The sequence below is a fragment of the Nannospalax galili genome, unplaced genomic scaffold (genome assembly GCF_000622305.1).
Source record: "Nannospalax galili isolate Female #2095 unplaced genomic scaffold, S.galili_v1.0 scaffold409, whole genome shotgun sequence".
Lineage (NCBI taxonomy): Eukaryota > Metazoa > Chordata > Mammalia > Rodentia > Spalacidae > Nannospalax > Nannospalax galili.
In genome coordinates this window covers 2,538,136-2,554,880 of record NW_008360308.1, presented here as the reverse complement: position 1 = coordinate 2,554,880, position 16,745 = coordinate 2,538,136, and the positions used below count along the sequence as shown (strand labels likewise).

At 38.3% G+C, this 16,745-nt stretch overlaps 1 protein-coding gene across 3 annotated transcripts in view; it reads right to left on the bottom strand.

The window, feature by feature from the left end:
* The window catches only part of Bmpr1a (bone morphogenetic protein receptor type 1A), a 127,637-nt gene that overhangs the window by 13,283 nt on the left and 97,609 nt on the right, over positions 1-16,745 (bottom strand). For all 3 annotated transcript variants that reach the window (XM_017795933.2, XM_029559292.1, XM_008824447.3), the window contains exons 6-8: positions 10,006-10,102; positions 9,740-9,839; positions 3,520-3,664 (exon numbers count right to left, since the gene is read on the bottom strand). In XM_017795933.2, coding sequence (XP_017651422.1) covers positions 3,520-3,664; positions 9,740-9,839; positions 10,006-10,102 — 342 coding nt within the window. The remainder of the gene's footprint in view (positions 1-3,519; positions 3,665-9,739; positions 9,840-10,005; positions 10,103-16,745) is intronic.

The window sequence follows — 16,745 nt, the reverse complement described above, 5'->3', positions numbered from 1 at the left end:
CATCTTCACTTGAATTATACCCATGGATCACAGAACATAGATATTTATTGGGGATAATACCTAAAGTACAGTATGTACTTTACCTTTCATTTTTAGAAGCACTAGTGGTCATTTTAAATGAAAAACAACAACAACAAAAAAAAAAAACCAAAAAACTATGATTCTCCCAGTTAGAAGTGCATCTAAAACAGGCAGGAACTGCGCAAACCTGAGCTGACTTACATCACGTATTATTTAGCACAAACATTTTCCTGTAATGTTAAGGTCATGATTATTCAGGTATGATTTACATATAATAAAATGTATACTTTCTGAGAATTGAGCTGTAACTTTTGACAAATGCAGTCATCTAATCACTGAGACCATATTTAAGATACAGAATATTTTCAATGCCTAAAACAATTCCCATTTTTAATGGCTGACTCCTTACTCTCATGGCATTCAGTTTTACCTTTTCTAGAACATCATATAAACAGATATAATATGTAGCCTTCTGTATCTAGCTTCTTTCTCTGAGTATACAATGCTTTAGACTTTTAATCTCTTTCTACTGATTTGTTCCTCCATATCGACAAGCTGCATTCTACTATATGAACATGCTATAATTTTCTATCCATTTGCTAACTGTGAGCTTCTTTCTGAGGCTATGATTACTATGAACATTTCACCTTCACGTCTTCTGTGCTGACACATTTTTGTATCTCATGGGTAAATAGGGGAAGAACTGCTTTGTTGTATAGAAAGTATACGCTTAACTTTTTAGTCAGCTGTCAAATTATTTTTCAAAGTAGCTGTACCATTTTGCATTCTAATCAATTATGTATGAAATTTCAAGTTAATTTATATCCTCATCACCACTGTCAATCTTAGCCACTGGCTTGGCTGTGTAGCAGTACCTTCTGGTGTTCAACTTGCTATCTCCTGATGATGCAGAACAACTTTTAGTGTACTTATCAGTCATTCTTAATCTATTTTGGAAAAGTGTCTCTTCCAATCCTTTGTCCACTTAAAAAGTCCAAGTAATCTGTCTTATGGAGCTGCTATATTTCTTTGTATATTCTGCACATAAATCATTTCTCAGACCTACTCTAGGAGCCTGTGAATGGTCTTTTCATTTTCTTAACAGTATTTTCTGTAGAGTAAAAATTTTAACTTTCAATAAAGCTCATGCTTCTTGTGTATTAAAAGTCACAGTGATTATTCTCTAACAATTTCTTTTGGAGGTTTTACAGTCTATTTAACTTTTATATTTAGGCCTACACTCTACTTCAACTTAATTTTGTGTACTGAGTGAGGTATGGGAACACATTTATTTTGTATTTAATAAATGCCTCAGTGTTTCCCTGCATCATCTCACCACCAAATTACTGTGGCACCACCTTAAAACAAAATAATGGCCTTATGTAGCTCTGTACAATTAAATCTTTTAAAAAGTCACATTGACCTTGTATAAGTATCTCTTTCTAGGCTCTGTTCTAGTCCACTGATTCATGTCTTTACACTAACACCAAATGATGCGAACCAGTGCAGCTTTTTAAGTCTAGAAGACATGTAGTGAGTCCTCTGCTCTGATTTTGGCTCTTCTAGCCCTTTCCACTTCCATAAATCTAAATCAGCACATTCATTTCTGTAAATTTGCTCTGATTTCTCTTTGGATTGAGATGAAACTACCTTTCAACTTGAGACAACCTAACACTTAATGATGATACCTACCATTCAAAAAAAAGAATTTAGACCTCCACTTATTTAGATTTTTATTAATTTCAACAATTTGCAATTTTCAATATACAAGCTTTGCCTACATGTTAAGCTTATTTCTAAACATTTCATGCTTTCTGATGCTATTTTAAGTGACACTACTTTTTAACTTTCAATTTCTACTATTTGTTGCCATTGTATATAAATTCAGCAAAACTGAAATGACTTTGTATTCTGCAACTTGTTATGATCACATACTGGTTGTAGCAGGCTTACTGCACCATTCCTGGGACTTTCTACATAAACATGCTGCATGCACAGGAAGACAGTTCTACTTTCACCTTTCCAATTCATAGATTACATTAAACAAATTTTTAAATCAGATGTCAAGTATTTGCTTTCAACTAATGCTATTAAACAGTTAAAAACCTACCTGAATATCTAGTATTACTAGGAGGGTTGTTTCAGAGTCCTCTCTGCTCCTGAGGTTACCACCATATACAACCCTTTTTAGATCTGAAAGTTATACTTTCCTCAATCAATTTAAATATGCAGGGTCTCTTATATCTAATTCCTCTTTTAGTTGGCTATTAAAATGCTTAGAAAAACTAGGCACGGTGGCTCACACCTGCAATCCTATCATTCAGAAAGCAAAGGCAGAAGCAGAAGGATCTCAAATTCAAGATCTGCTTCATCTCTACAGCAAGACCTTGCCTAAAAGACTAAGGACTGGGGATGTAGTTCAGTGGCAGAATGCTTGCCTAGTTTCCCCAAGGTTCTGAGTTCAAACTCCAATACTGAAGTAGAAGGGAAAAAATGCTTAGAGAAAAATATGTGCTCTAACTCTTGCACTTGTCTAAGACTTCATATCATAACCTTCTCACTTTGTTTTTACTTATGGCTTTATCTTGTGTGTTCAACTTTCTTTGGTTCACATTTCTTTTTTTCAATAATTTCATCTTGTATTACTGCATACATTTTTCTAATTAAGTAGAAAATGTGCCTGATAGTATTTCTTTTTTTAAAATTTTTATTATTTTTATTTTATGTGTACGAATGTTATACCTGCATGTAAGTAAGCGTACCCGTGTCGTGCAATGTCTGCGGAGGACAGATGAGGCTGTTGGATCCCCTGGAACTGGAGTTACGGATAGTTGTTAGTTGCCATGTGGGTGCTGGGATTCAAAACTGGGTCTTCTGCAAGAACACTGTTCTTAAGTGTTCTTAACCGCTGAGTCATCTCTCCAGCCCCAATATTTCTTTTTTAAAAAGAAATTTTAAATTTATTTTTTATTATGTGTATGTTTTACCTCCATATATGTAAATACACAATGTGTGTGTAATGCCCAGGAAGGTCAGAAGAGGGTGTCAGATCCCCTGAAACAGGAGTTACAGACAGTTGTTAGCTGCCATGTGGGTGCTGGGAACCAAACCTGGGTCCTCTGCAAGAGCAGCCAGTGTTTTCAACCACTGAGCCATCTCTCCAGCCCCATTATCATTTATTTATTTTTTTTTAATTATTATTATTTTATGTGTATGTAAGGACACCTGTGTTGTGCAATGCCCATGGAAGTCAGAGAGGGCACCAGATCCCCTGAACTGGAGTTACCAATGGTTGTTAGCCATCATGTGGATGTTGGGAATCAAACTTGGGTCCTCTCCAGGAGCAGCCAGTGCTCTTAACCTCTGAGTTATCTCTCCAGTGTGCCCTCTCCCCTCATTATTATTACTTAATCTGCAATAAGTATGCTGTCCACTATCCCATGATGTCACCTCTGTATCAATACACCATTTGTATTTATAAGAAAACTTTTAACTTACTAATAAAGGTAGTCCAGATCCACTACCAGAACTTTGTGACTGGTCAATAAGGTCTTTTAATGATTCTCCAACTGGAATAAATGCTTCATCTTGTTCCAAATCACGATTGTAACGACCTCTGCTTGAGATGCTCTTACAATAATGTCTTTCAAAAAAGCAAAACAAACCAATTCCATTAGTATTAAAATTCTAACACTATGAAATTCTGAGCTAAGAAAGTACTTGAGGTTCTTCACATCATCACCTTCGGTCAGCATCATATCCAAATTAATCTTACCATAAGAAAGAACCTATGTTCTGTGATAATATGCCTAGAAATCAAGTCCATGAGAAATACCATGTTTCTTGCTAATACTGAGAGATGCCCATGGTCTATTAGCAAGTGGGGAAAAAAAAAAAGATTAAAAAAATAGTTGGTTTTGGTAGCACCTGTGCAATCTCAGTACTTGGGAGGAAGAGGGTTATTCCTTTGAGGCCAGCTTGGGCTACATAGTGAGTTCCTGGTCAGGCTGAGCTATAAAGTTAGGTCCTGTCTCAAAAAATGCCAACATACACACACCCAGGGGCTAAGGTGACACTAGGGAGAACTAGGTAGGCAGTTATTGAATTCAAGGCCAGTCTGCGCTATCTGGTGAGACTGTGTTCTCCAAACCAAAGCTAAACAAACACCAAAACAACTCTACCCAGCATGTGAAGTAGCACCACAGCTGTAAAAGGTATTTATGCTATAAATAGCGCTTTTAAAACTCAGATCCTCTTTTCATCTCATACATACACACAGACATTTGCTTAAGATCCTGACTCTGTGCTTACGTGAATAAGAGCACTTGCATTTTTCAAAAAAAAAAAAGGAAAAGGAAAAGAATTTGCCACAACTTACTCTAACAGCTATAGCTCAGTTAGTCCTAGAAGCATGCTGATATGAATGCTGTGACAAGAACCCCTTGAGCCTCTCTCCAGTGCAAATATATTAGAGAACCAGGAAGACAGCCTAAAAGATCAGCTCCTAGAGTGTGCATATTTTGTGAAGGGTTCTAGTTCACTGGTTTGAGTTCAGTTTGACTCTACAACAATGTTCTTTTATTTAGTGAAGCTACTGCTCGTTTGTCAAGGTACCCTTGAACTCCTTTGCCAGAGCTCTTTATTCTTTGGCAATGATTCATGTTTCCACGTGGTCCTTCTACTTGAAGAACATCCTTTAGCACTTTTATGCAAACCTGCTGGTGATGAATTCTTCCAGGCTTTGGTATGTCTCAACGTCTTTATCTCATCCTTGTTTTTGAAGGTATTTTCTCTTGGTAGAAAATTCTATGTCCATGCTTTTTTCTTTTTTGGATACTTCAGAGATGTTGGTTTATTGTTTTCTTGATTATATTGTTTCCAATGAAAAAATCTGCTGTCCATCTTTAAAGTGTGCCTCCACACAAGATCTTCCCTTTCCCAGCTGCATTAAAATTTTTCTCTTTATCACTGACTGTGAGCAGTATAATTATGATATGTATGCTTGGCATTATTTTTCTTCATATTTTTGATATTTATAGTTTACTGAACTTTTTAGATTTACTGTTTAAAACATTTTTGTTCTGTTTCTCCCTTTCCCTTGGGGATTTTGACGATAACTGTATGTGACCATCTGAAATTCTCTCACAGCTCACTTAAAATATTCTTTTGGAGCTAGGGATGTAGCTCAATGGTAAAGTGCTTGCCATGCAAGAGTGAAGACCTAACTTGGGAACCACAGAAAGCTGGGCAGTGTAGCACCTGTTCGTAATCCCAGTGTTCCAACAGTGAGATATGAGGTGGAGACGGGAACCCCCAGGATCTCAGTGGTCTACTAGCTTGGTGAGTGCAGTGGTGAACAGAATACCCTGTCTTCAGACAAGGCAAAAGGCAAGGACCAACCCCTGAAGTTGTCCTCTGACCTGTAGTGCATGCTGTGGCACTTGCAGACCCGCACTGACACACATGAACAGACACACATACATGTACATGTGCGTGTACATGCACAAAAATTCTTTTGCATGGATTTTACTATGTCTTCACACTTACTCTAATGTAGTACCTGAATCACCATTACTCTTATCTAATGTATATTTTCATCCAATATATTTTAGATTTCATTTCCTGAAGTTTCATTTGGATCTTAAAAAAAAATCTCATGTTTCTATTTAAATTACTGTTTGCATAGAATAGCTACAACTCTTTTAATGGGATTGCCTGTCAGCTATCAAGACTGCATCATCTGTGAGTTGATGGCTTGCTTACTGCTTCCTTATGGGCCTTGCTTTCCTACTTCTTTACATACTCAGCACTCATTAACTGGACAGCAGACATTGCAACTTTTACCTCTGGGTGCTGAATGTTTTATATTCCAACAAATACTGTTTGTTTTCATTCCCTTTCTCTGCCCCGACGCCCCTTTCTTTCTTAGACAGACTGGTGATAAAAGCATTATATAGCTGAGGATGACCTTGATCCTCCTCCTCCACCACCCAAGGGTTGGGATAACAGATGTACATCATAACATGCTGTATTCCTTATAAACATTTTCATATTTTTTTTTAGAATACAGTTGGTTGAGAATAGAATGATCTTTTAGGTTCTTGCTTTTTAAAAAAAAATTTAGTGTTTATTTATCTGTATGTGTGTGCCTGCATGAGTTTATGTGTACCACACTGAATGTAGGTACCCATGGAGGCCAGAGGGCATTGGATCCATGGAACTGGAATTATAGTCAGTTGTGAGCTGCCTGATGGGGGTGCTAGGAATTGAACTTGGGTGCTCTGCAAATGCAGTAAATACTCTTTATCATGGGGACACTTCTCTAGCCTTTAGGGTCTTGTTTTTAAGGTGGGACCAGAGCTACTATTGGGCTAAGGCTTAATTAATTATTCCAGGCCACTGAGGCAAGACCTGAGCACTTCAACCAAGGTCTATCCTTTCCTAATCTCAAAGATGGTGATAACAGACACAATTCTCAGCCTTCTGTGAGCACAAAATGGTGTTTCCAATTTTTTCACATATTCTGTCCCCACCCTTGGGTAGCTCTTTCATATGAGCATGCTGACAAGTTCTCTGCTCAATACAGGATGGTGATCATCTGTAGAAATCAATTCTTTCCCTGCAAGGGAGGCTCTCTCTCCTCTAGCACCTTGTCCTATGACTATAGCTGCTGCTGTCTCCCCAGACTCTCCCCTACATCTCCTCAACTAAGATTCCGCTGGGCTACACCGAGACTCTCTGTCATGAAGCTAGAAACTTGCTTCAGGCAGGAACATGGGCAACCTTAATGCTGACCTCCTTTGTTTCCTGTACTGGGTTCACTGTACTGGTTTAATCTGCCTAGGCCATTACTTTTAACTCTAATGGCAGTATTTTTAGGACTTTTCTCCTGTATAGCACAGATTTCTCTAAGAATTATCTTAGCTGATGTTTACAAGATACAGGTTGGTTGACAAACCAAAAGATGAGCATCCCATCAATCAGTATTTAAATGTTCACCATAGCGTCCTGTTTTCATAAAATGTATCACTCCTAGCAATAGGGGCACCACAATTGAAAAACTGTTTTCGCCCCCCTCCCAGAATTTGTTTTGAAACAAGGTCTCACTCTATAGCCCAGGCTGACCTTGAACTCATGGCAATCCTGTCTCACTCACTCTCCTGGGTGCTGGGATTACAGGTGTAAGCCACTATTCTTGGCTCAGAGAATATACTTCTAGCCTTCTGTTATAGAAATGGTGAAGTGGTAAGAGAAGTCAAGTTCTCAGCAATTGAGGTTCACAATGGTTCTCACTTCCTATTGTTCATTCCCTTGCTTACTCTCTCCTATAACACAGCAGAGCTGACATATGTGATCAATAGAATATAGCAAAAGTGATGGTATGACTTTTTTTTTGAAACAGGGTCTTCCAGTAGCCCCAGCTGGCTTGGAACTTGATATGTAAAGCAGGCTGGCTTCAATCTCACAGAGATCTGCCTGTCTCTGCTTCCTGAGTACTGGAATTAAATAAAGGTGTGTGTCACCAGTCCCTGCTGGTATGACTTTTTTCCCCCTTGTAGCACACACTGGCTCTTCAACTTGCTATGTAGCCAAGGATGACCTTAAACTCCTAATCTGCTTGCTTCCAATTCCCAAGTGCCTGTACTGCAGGCATTCACAATATGCCTGGCTTGACTGACTTCTGAATCTAGATCATAAACGTGAAGCATCTACCTTGTTCTTCCCTGTCATTCACTATAGGAGGTCAGGCTTTGTCATGTAAGGATACTCAAGCCAAATGTGACTCTGTACAGAGGCACTAAGGTCTCCTGTTAAAAGCCAAGCTGTAACTTGTCAGTCTTGGAAATAAGCCGCCTAGGAAGGTGTTCCTCTGGCTCATCTGGCCTCCAGATGAATGCAACCTCAGTTGACATCTGACTGGAGGCTCATGAAAGACCCCTGGCACCCTGTCAGTCACTCTTGCCAACGTCTGATCCAAAGAATCAGGGAGGTAATAATTTTGTTTTGTTTTTCAGATATGATCTCAGTGTGTTGTTGCCCAAGCTAAGTGGGATAGTAAAAGTAAATTATCATGCTCAATTTACTACCTTTATCTTAAGGAAAATCTTTTGTCGAACATGTGAGGGGCTGGGGCGATAGTTCAGTTGGTAAAGTACTCGCCATCCAAGCATAAGGAACTGAGGTATGGTTTTTATTGTTTATTTCTTTTGATTCTTTGAGACAGGGTTTTCATGTAGCTCCAGCTGGCTTGGATCTCACAGAGGTCTGTCTGACTCTGCCTCCCAAGTGCTGGGATTAAAGGCACATGCCACTACACTAGAACCAGAGTGTGAACCCTGGCACCCACATAAAATTTGGGCTCAGTGGCACACACCTGTTACCCCAGCACTGAGGAAGCAAAGACAGGAGGATCCCTAGGGCTTGCTGGCCAACTGGTCTAGCCCAAATGGAAAGCTCCAGTTCAGTGAGAGACCAGACCCTATTTCAAAGGAATAAGGTAGAAAGTGAGTGAGAAAGACAATCGATGCCTACCTCTAGCCTGTTCTTGCACACACAAAATGTGACTCTTTACCAATATTACAGTAGAGAAAAAAAAGAAAGCCTCAGATTTTATAATTTTCACATTGAGAATATTCTTGATATTTTCTTTTTAAAAAGAGCCATGTATATTTCTTTTATATTTAAACTATGTTCACTTTAAAAAAATATTTTATTATTTTTATTTTTTATGTATGCGTGTATTGCCTGCATGTAGGTAAGTGCACCCATGTCCTGCAATGCCTGTGGAGGAGAGAAGAGGCCATCGGATCTCCTGGAACTGGAGTTACAGACAGTTGTTAGCTGCCACGTGGGTGCTGGGATTCGAACCCAGTCTTCTGCAAGAACAGTCAGTGTTCCTAACTGCTGAGCCATCTCTCTAGCCCCCTATGTTCACTTTTTTGGTCTATTTCTTCAATGAATTATACTTTTACCTCTCTGATTTATAGAAGCTTTTTACATTTGTGAATCAAGTCTTTGCAAGACTAGCTGCCAATATTTTTCACTAGCACTGTCTTCCCATCATTGCAGTAAGGTTTCTATCACAAAGTTTTGTTTTGATGTCATGGACACTATTTTACCATTACGTTTTTTGTATTTGTTTGCTTGCTTCTAAGTTGAGGCAGACTCAGAAAGGTCTTCCAGCTCTATGAATATATAGTTCTAATCTAATCTGGTCCAAATATATTTCACTGAAGAGAATTGTTCCAATTGCATTTTTTCCTCAAATCTATTTATTGAATTTATCTTTTCCTTGGTGTTCTGAAATGATTGTTATTATACAGTAAATGTTTTTATGTATTTAGATTTATTTGTGGGTTTACTAATCTGTTTCACTGATAGTCCTCTTTCACTGAAGGCCCCAAACGATTAAACTACAAGACAGGTTATCTCATCTAGAGCTGTTTTAAAACTTCAGATATAACAAAGGTCACTACTCTAAACAAGAAAATCCTGAGTATTCTTGAACATAAGAGAATAAAGCAGTATCCAATTAACTGGTAGTTAAAGACCACTTTCCTTCTAGGGAAACTGTAACAGAGTTAAAGATCTGTAACACAGGATACAAATTAATGATATCTGAATTACACAGAGCAGTCAATGATTTTTGCAGTTTGCTTTAAAAAATAATTGCTAATATAGAATTAACAAGATATTTTCATCAGAACGAGTATCTTACTTGTAACAAAAGCAGCTTGAGAAGATGATCATAGCAATTATGCAGATAGCCATGGAAATGAGTACAACCAGCCATCGAATGCTGCCATCAAAAAATGGACCTGACAAAAGAAGTAATAATGAAGTAAGCACAGTCTTTCTACTGCATCTTACTAAGATGAAGGGAAACAAACTGAGAGCACTCAATTCTAGGTGACTTGTTTATTGCTCAGGGCAGAGAAAAGGAGTTGCAGAGAATTATACTTGGACTTCTCTGGGCTGACCTACCTATAACAACAGGGGGCAGTGTAGGCTGCAAATACTGGTTGCATAAATTGGTCCGACAACATTCTATTGTCCTGCGTAGCTGGGCTTTTGGTGAATCCTGCTCAAAAAAAAGGTAAAATTAGAAAGGGGTTAACCTTTTAAGTTGAGACTGAATATTTTTAGTACCAATAAATGCAATTTCTAATTCAGTGGGTGAAAAATCTCCAAATGTTATGTTCAAACATTTGTGCAGAAATAAACCATAAAATGATTTTCCTTAAGGAGACTATATATTGGTTAATGTAAAAGAATACTAGACTAGGGGCTAGAGAGATAGCTCAGCAGTTAAGGGCACTGACTGCTCTTGTAGAGGACCTGGGCTTGATTCCCAGCACCCACATGGCAGCTATGAACCATCCTTAACTCCAGTTCCAGGGGAATCCAAAGCCCTCTGCTGATCTCTGCAGCAGTGCACGACACAGGTGCACTCATATACATGAAGGCAATACATTCATACACATAAAAAATATATATATATGTTTAAAAAAAAAGAATACTAGACTATAAACTATAGAGGAACAAAAATTTTTAGCATTTTTTATCTCAAACATTGGTATATTTTACTAAACTAGCAATCATTTGTTTTTAGGGTTTTTTTTTGGCTTTTTGAGACAGGGTCTCCCTGCAGCCTCAGTTGACCTGGAACTCACTATGTAGACCAGGCTGGCCTCGATCTCACAGAGATCCACCTGCCTCTGCTTCCCGAGTGCTGGGACTACAGGTGTGTGCCACCATGCCCAGCCTGTTTTTAGTTTTTTAAAAAAGTAATTATTTGCGGGGCTGGAGAGATGGCTCAGTGGTTAAGAACATTGACTGTTCTTGCAGAAGACCCAGGTTCGAATCCCAGCACCCACATGGCAGCTAACAACTGTCTATAACTCCAGTTCCAGGGGATCCGACAGCCTCTTCTGTCCTCCACGGGCACTGCACGACATGGGTGCACTTACCTACATGTAGGCAATACACGCATACACATAAAAGAAAAATAGTAAAATTTTTTTAAAAGTAATTATTTGCACCGGGCTTGGTGGCACATACCTTTAATCCCAGCACTGGGGAGGCAGAGGCAGGCGGATCTCTGTGAGTTCAAGGCCAGCCTGGTCTACATAGTGAGTTCCAGGACAGCTGGAGCTACGGGGGGGGATCCTGTCTCAAAAAGACCACACACACACAAAAATAATTATTTATATGGTGGTGCATGCCTTTAATCCCAGCCCTTGGGAGGCAGAGGCAGGTGGATCTCTGTGGGTTCAAGGCCTGCCTGGTCTCCACAGTGAGTTCCAGGACAGCTGGGGCTACAGGGAGACCTTGTCTCAAAAAGACCAAAAAAAAAAGTAATTATTTGTGAGAAAAGAAAGTATTTTATTAGAATCACAAACCGGTATAGAAAATATGATCTCACAGCAGTATTTAGATTAGGTGAGATTAAGAGCAGACTAAAATGTTTCTAGTCAAAATGTGTGTGTGTGGGGGGGAGGTCCTTGGGTTAAAGGAGGTGATTACAGACCAACTGGACAGGAAATATGTCCCTAGCAGACCAGAAAACCAGCAGAAAGAAAGACTATAGTCATGGAAAGAGATATTAAGGATCACCTGCTGACATTTTGTTTGTCAAACAGTTCAGCTGAACGCTGACATTTTAGCACTTTGAGTGAAATGACACTCTGAAACAAAAATCTGAATAAAAAGACTACTCACCACTATGAAGGTAGCAAGAGAGGAAAAGCCTCAGTATAAAATCAGATGTTACCTTAAAAAGGTAAACATGAGTCTACAGCTTGAAATCTCATCTGGGAAGATAGTCAAGAACATTTAGAAATCTCCAAATGTAAAAATTCTACATTTTAACTGAATTTTTTACTTTCAAAATATTTTTCTTTGAAATTATCATAAAGAAAAAACAGATTATGATAGGGTTTACACTACAGACTGAAGTAATCCCCTATTGTGCAGGATAATTCAACTTGACAGCTGTCAACCTGGTACACCTGGGAAAGGAGAACCTCAACTGGGAATTTCCTCTATCTACTGGCCTGTGGACATGTCTCTGAGGCATTTTCCTGATTGTTGAATGATGTGGGAGGGTCCTCCCCCACCCCCCACCCCCGGGCAAATGGGTCTGGGTTATAAGAAAACAAGCTGAGGGCAGGCCAAAGAAGCAAATCAGTTAGCAGCATTCCTATGTGGTCTCCGCTTCAGCTTCTGCCTCCAGGTTCCTGCCCTGACTTCTCTCAAGGATAGATTATCATCTGGAAGTTGTAAACTGAAATAAGCCCTTTCCTCTTCAAGTTGGTTTGGTCAGAATGTTTTGTCACAGCAACAGAGAGACTAGAACACTTATCTAGAGAAAATTTACATGAAGGCTAGAATGACTGAAGATCAATAAATGAAGTACCAAGCAGTAGCAGTTCTAGGAAGGCTAAATGAGCATAGCCTTACAGAAGATAAAGTGCAAAGGAAAACCAAGGCAGACATCTTTGGCAATCTTGGGAGAAAAACCACTAAGCAATATGGCTTATTGCTCACGTAACAGTGGATAACAGAAGATAAGCTACAATTCCTTGATTCCTCTTCTGTCCCCATTTTCTCTGTCAATATCAAGGCTGACTGCAGGAATTAAAGGCAGACTAAACACCAGCCAATGGTAGCTGATATCCCAGAGTTATGAAGAGATCTACATGAGTTCATATCTTCTAATCAAGGGAAGTTATATTCCAGGAAGATGAGGACATTTGTAAGCACACTGGCTCAAAACTTCTGGAACAGGGGCTGGAGAGATGGCTCAGCTGTTAAGAACACTTACTGTTCCTGCAGAAGACCCAGGTTCGAATCCCAGCACCCACATGGTAGCTAACAACTGTCTGTAACTCCAGTTCCTGGGGATCTGACAGCCTCTTCTGTCCTTCACGGGCACTGCACAACATGGGTGCACTTACCCATATGCAGGCACTACATGCATACACATAAAATAAAAATAATAAATAAAAAAATTCTGGAACAGAAAGTATGAGAAACTAGATAGCTACCTGTTATATGGCTTTTTAAAAGGGAAAGAAAGGCTCTGCCAACAGACTAGAGGCAGCATGGTACTATGGAAAAATAAAGGACTTCAGAATCAGTTTAATTTCTAACTTTACCAGTTGTTCACTTTGTAACCTGAAGTATCTAATTTCTCTCTGGGTTTTAGTTTCCTCTGGTAACTACTGGACAGAAATTATTTACCTTACAGAATAACTGGAAAGCAATGAGGTACAATTACCAAATACTTAGCATACTAAATATAATTAGTAAATAATCAATAAATCTATTTCTTACTCTGGTGAATATGTCATGAATCCTAAATGAGATTCTAGAATGAGCCAAAAAACCTTGGGTAACCCTAGCAGAGCTGGTGTGGCTTTACCAGGAATAAGCAATCAGTAGCTTATAGATTAATGATACATCTGTGGAATGGGATGATACCCCTTCCTCTTTCCTGCACTCTTCCCCTCCCCTTTTCTCACCCAAGCCATTCTACTTATTTATAGATTACATAAAAATCATATGGGGAAGAATTCACTTGGTAGTTAGGAAATGGAAGATTCTGGCTTAAGTAAACATTCCATATGCTCGGGCAGGAGACAGTACACAGGGAAGGAACTGAAATCAAATGAGAAGGAATGGAGTAAGGTTTTGGAGAAGTAACTCATCATGCAAGATCACACAGAACAAACGAGATTCAACAGTGGGGGCAATGAGGCATGTGATAATCCCTTGCATGAGTTTTGAGCTTTGCCTGGCTAAGAGACTGTCCCCCCACAACCCTACCTCCAATGTATAGAGCTGGATTCATGGTAGTGATGTTAACCAAAATAAGAAGTTAGAGGAGTACTACTAAGCTTAAAAAAAAAAATTTATTTATTTATTTATTTATTTCAGACAGGGTCTCCCTGCATCCCCAGCTGGCCTAGAACTCACTATGTAGACCAAGCTGGCCTTGAACTCACAGAGATCCAACTGCCTTTGCCTCCCAAATGGTGGGATTAAAGGTGTGTGCCACCATGCTCAGCTCTAACTAAAAATTTTAAAGTAATATACCACTCACATATTTTAGGATGACAGGTAAAAAATTTTCAGCACAAATTTAAGCATTGCAAAGAATGTTATCTGTAAATTCTGGCTCACTATACATGATTTTCTAAATTAGAAATGTTATATCATTCTCTTTTTTTTGAGACAGGGTCTCCCCGTAGCCCTAGCTGACCTGAATTCGCTATGTAGACCAAGCTGGCCTTGAACTCACAGAGATCCAACTGCCTTTGCCTCCCAAATGGTGGGATTAAAGGCATGCACCACCACGCCCAGCCCTTCATTCTTTAATCTAGGACAATATGAACAGAATAGCAATTTGCTATCAATTATCATCACTTCAAACATATTAATGAACAAATGCTTCATTTAACAACTGGATATTTTATACTGTAACTCATATTTCCTTTCAACATTTCCCACAATTATTCCCTAGTGTATTTTGACATACAATTCACATCAAAATAAGAGCATTTAAGTTACTTTATTACTTGACAATTTTAAATCTTAAAGTCTAGTTTATTATTGTATTATAATTATAATCCTTTATTAAAATACTGACAACAAATTTTTATTAGAAAAAAACTTTTAAAATAGACAAGATTTTTAAAATGTGTTACTGAATTCATGGATAATACTTATTGCCACAATAATAATTTAGTAATAATTTCATTATTATTTTTCTTCTTTTGGGGGGAGGAGAGGAATCAGTACTAATACATTTTGTTCACATAAACTCAAAGATGAAAATGAAAATAGTTTGTTATATCGTTGTTCCATTATTATGTAAAGTCCAAAGCATATGCTTAAAATCCCAAAGGATCAAAAATTATCTTTGACGATCTAACAATCTAGTTGAAAGCAACAATTTTTTTTAAAGGGGGGAGATGGTTCATCAGATATGACTCATCAGATAGAGGTATGTGCAGACAAGTCTGATAACCCAAGTTTGATCTCTAGGACCCACATAATGGAAAGAGAACACTCCTGCAAGTTATTCTCTTTCACACATATGCCATGGCGCACACCAACACACACCTCGCGCACACGCCCACACACACACACACACACACACACACACACACACACACACACACACAAAATCAATCAATCAATCAATCAATCAATCACAAACAAAAAACCACCCTGAAAGTCAACTAAACACCCCAACACATACTTGATAGCCCCATGTTCCTTATATTGGTATTTTCATTTCTAATTATAGCACTGAATAGAATCTTTAGATTTTACATCCCAGGTCTATGATTTGTTAATTCGGAGAAGGTTGACTACGAAAGGGGAAGAAAGAGAAAACAAAGATGTGAGAAATTCTTCTTTTAGGGAGAGGGGTTCTAAACAAAAAGACCTAATGAAGTTTAGGATCTATAAAATGATTTCCTTAAAAGTATCCATGTGCCTAAAAGAGCTAGGTTTACATAGAGATATGGGTAACACAGTCTGAACCCTGATCACTTACATACTCTACAAAGTAAAAGTTAACACTTACTATGTTATTCCATTTGATATATACAATCCCTCTGTAGGTAAGAAAATAAGTTTCTTGACCAAAGTTTCACAGGTATTAAGAGGTAGCCTATAAATCTGGACACAGATTGTGTTTAACAACATATTAAGTCTGGGATTAATTTAGATTAGAAGCCTATAGGATACCGTTAATACTGTTGTTAAAGCTCAAAGCTTAACCATCACTCCTTCAGTTTTTTAATATATTTTTTTAAAAAAAGATATACAGAGTTGACAACATGCTGATGGTATAAAACTGGAAGAAACAAATTAATATCTCCCAAATCTTGAGAAATTGGAGCAAAGAACGAATCACGTGTTGAAATTTAACATAAACAATTACATGACAAGTGCACAGCAAAACCAATCCACTCCCATCATGACCAGCAAAGAATGGAGGAGGCATTGCACAGGGCAATGAGTCAAAGACATGGTGTTTTTTGCTCAGTGTCTCAAGACTATAGTATAGCTGCCAAAATACATGTGCCCATATTTAGAAAAAAGGAAAGAATTTTTTTTCTGTCCCCCTGACCCCTGGTCAAAACATACTTCATTCTTCATATTACACTGAGATACTCAGAGACTAAATACTCAAACAGACTATATAAGGAGCAGCTGAAGATATTATAAATGACCCTTTTCACTAGGCAAAGATGAGAATATGTGAAGAAGTAGGAAACAATTTTCTTGCACAATAAAAGGTTATCAGTTGAGGAGAGATCAGATCTCTTTCAACAGTCCAGAGAGGCAGAAAGGTGGACAGAATTTCAGTCATTTGACACCAAGCGGAAACATAACATTGAAGTTTTCTATGAATCTTGTCAGTTCTTGAATATGAATAATTTTCTGCTATAACTGAAATTTAAAATGTATTCAATTCTATCTGGAGCTATTTTTCAAAAACATTGGATCTCTTGGAAAACTTACACATAGAATTTTGAAGCAATCAAACTTGTAATCAGAGTCATCATGATACATTCATAATTCTACTGCTGATCCTGATTTCCTCTTGTCACAGAAACTGAAACAAGGACTTAACATTGCTAAGCTGCCTTGGGGGAACACTGGTTACTATCCATCATCTCAAAGACTTCAGAAAACCTTGTAAT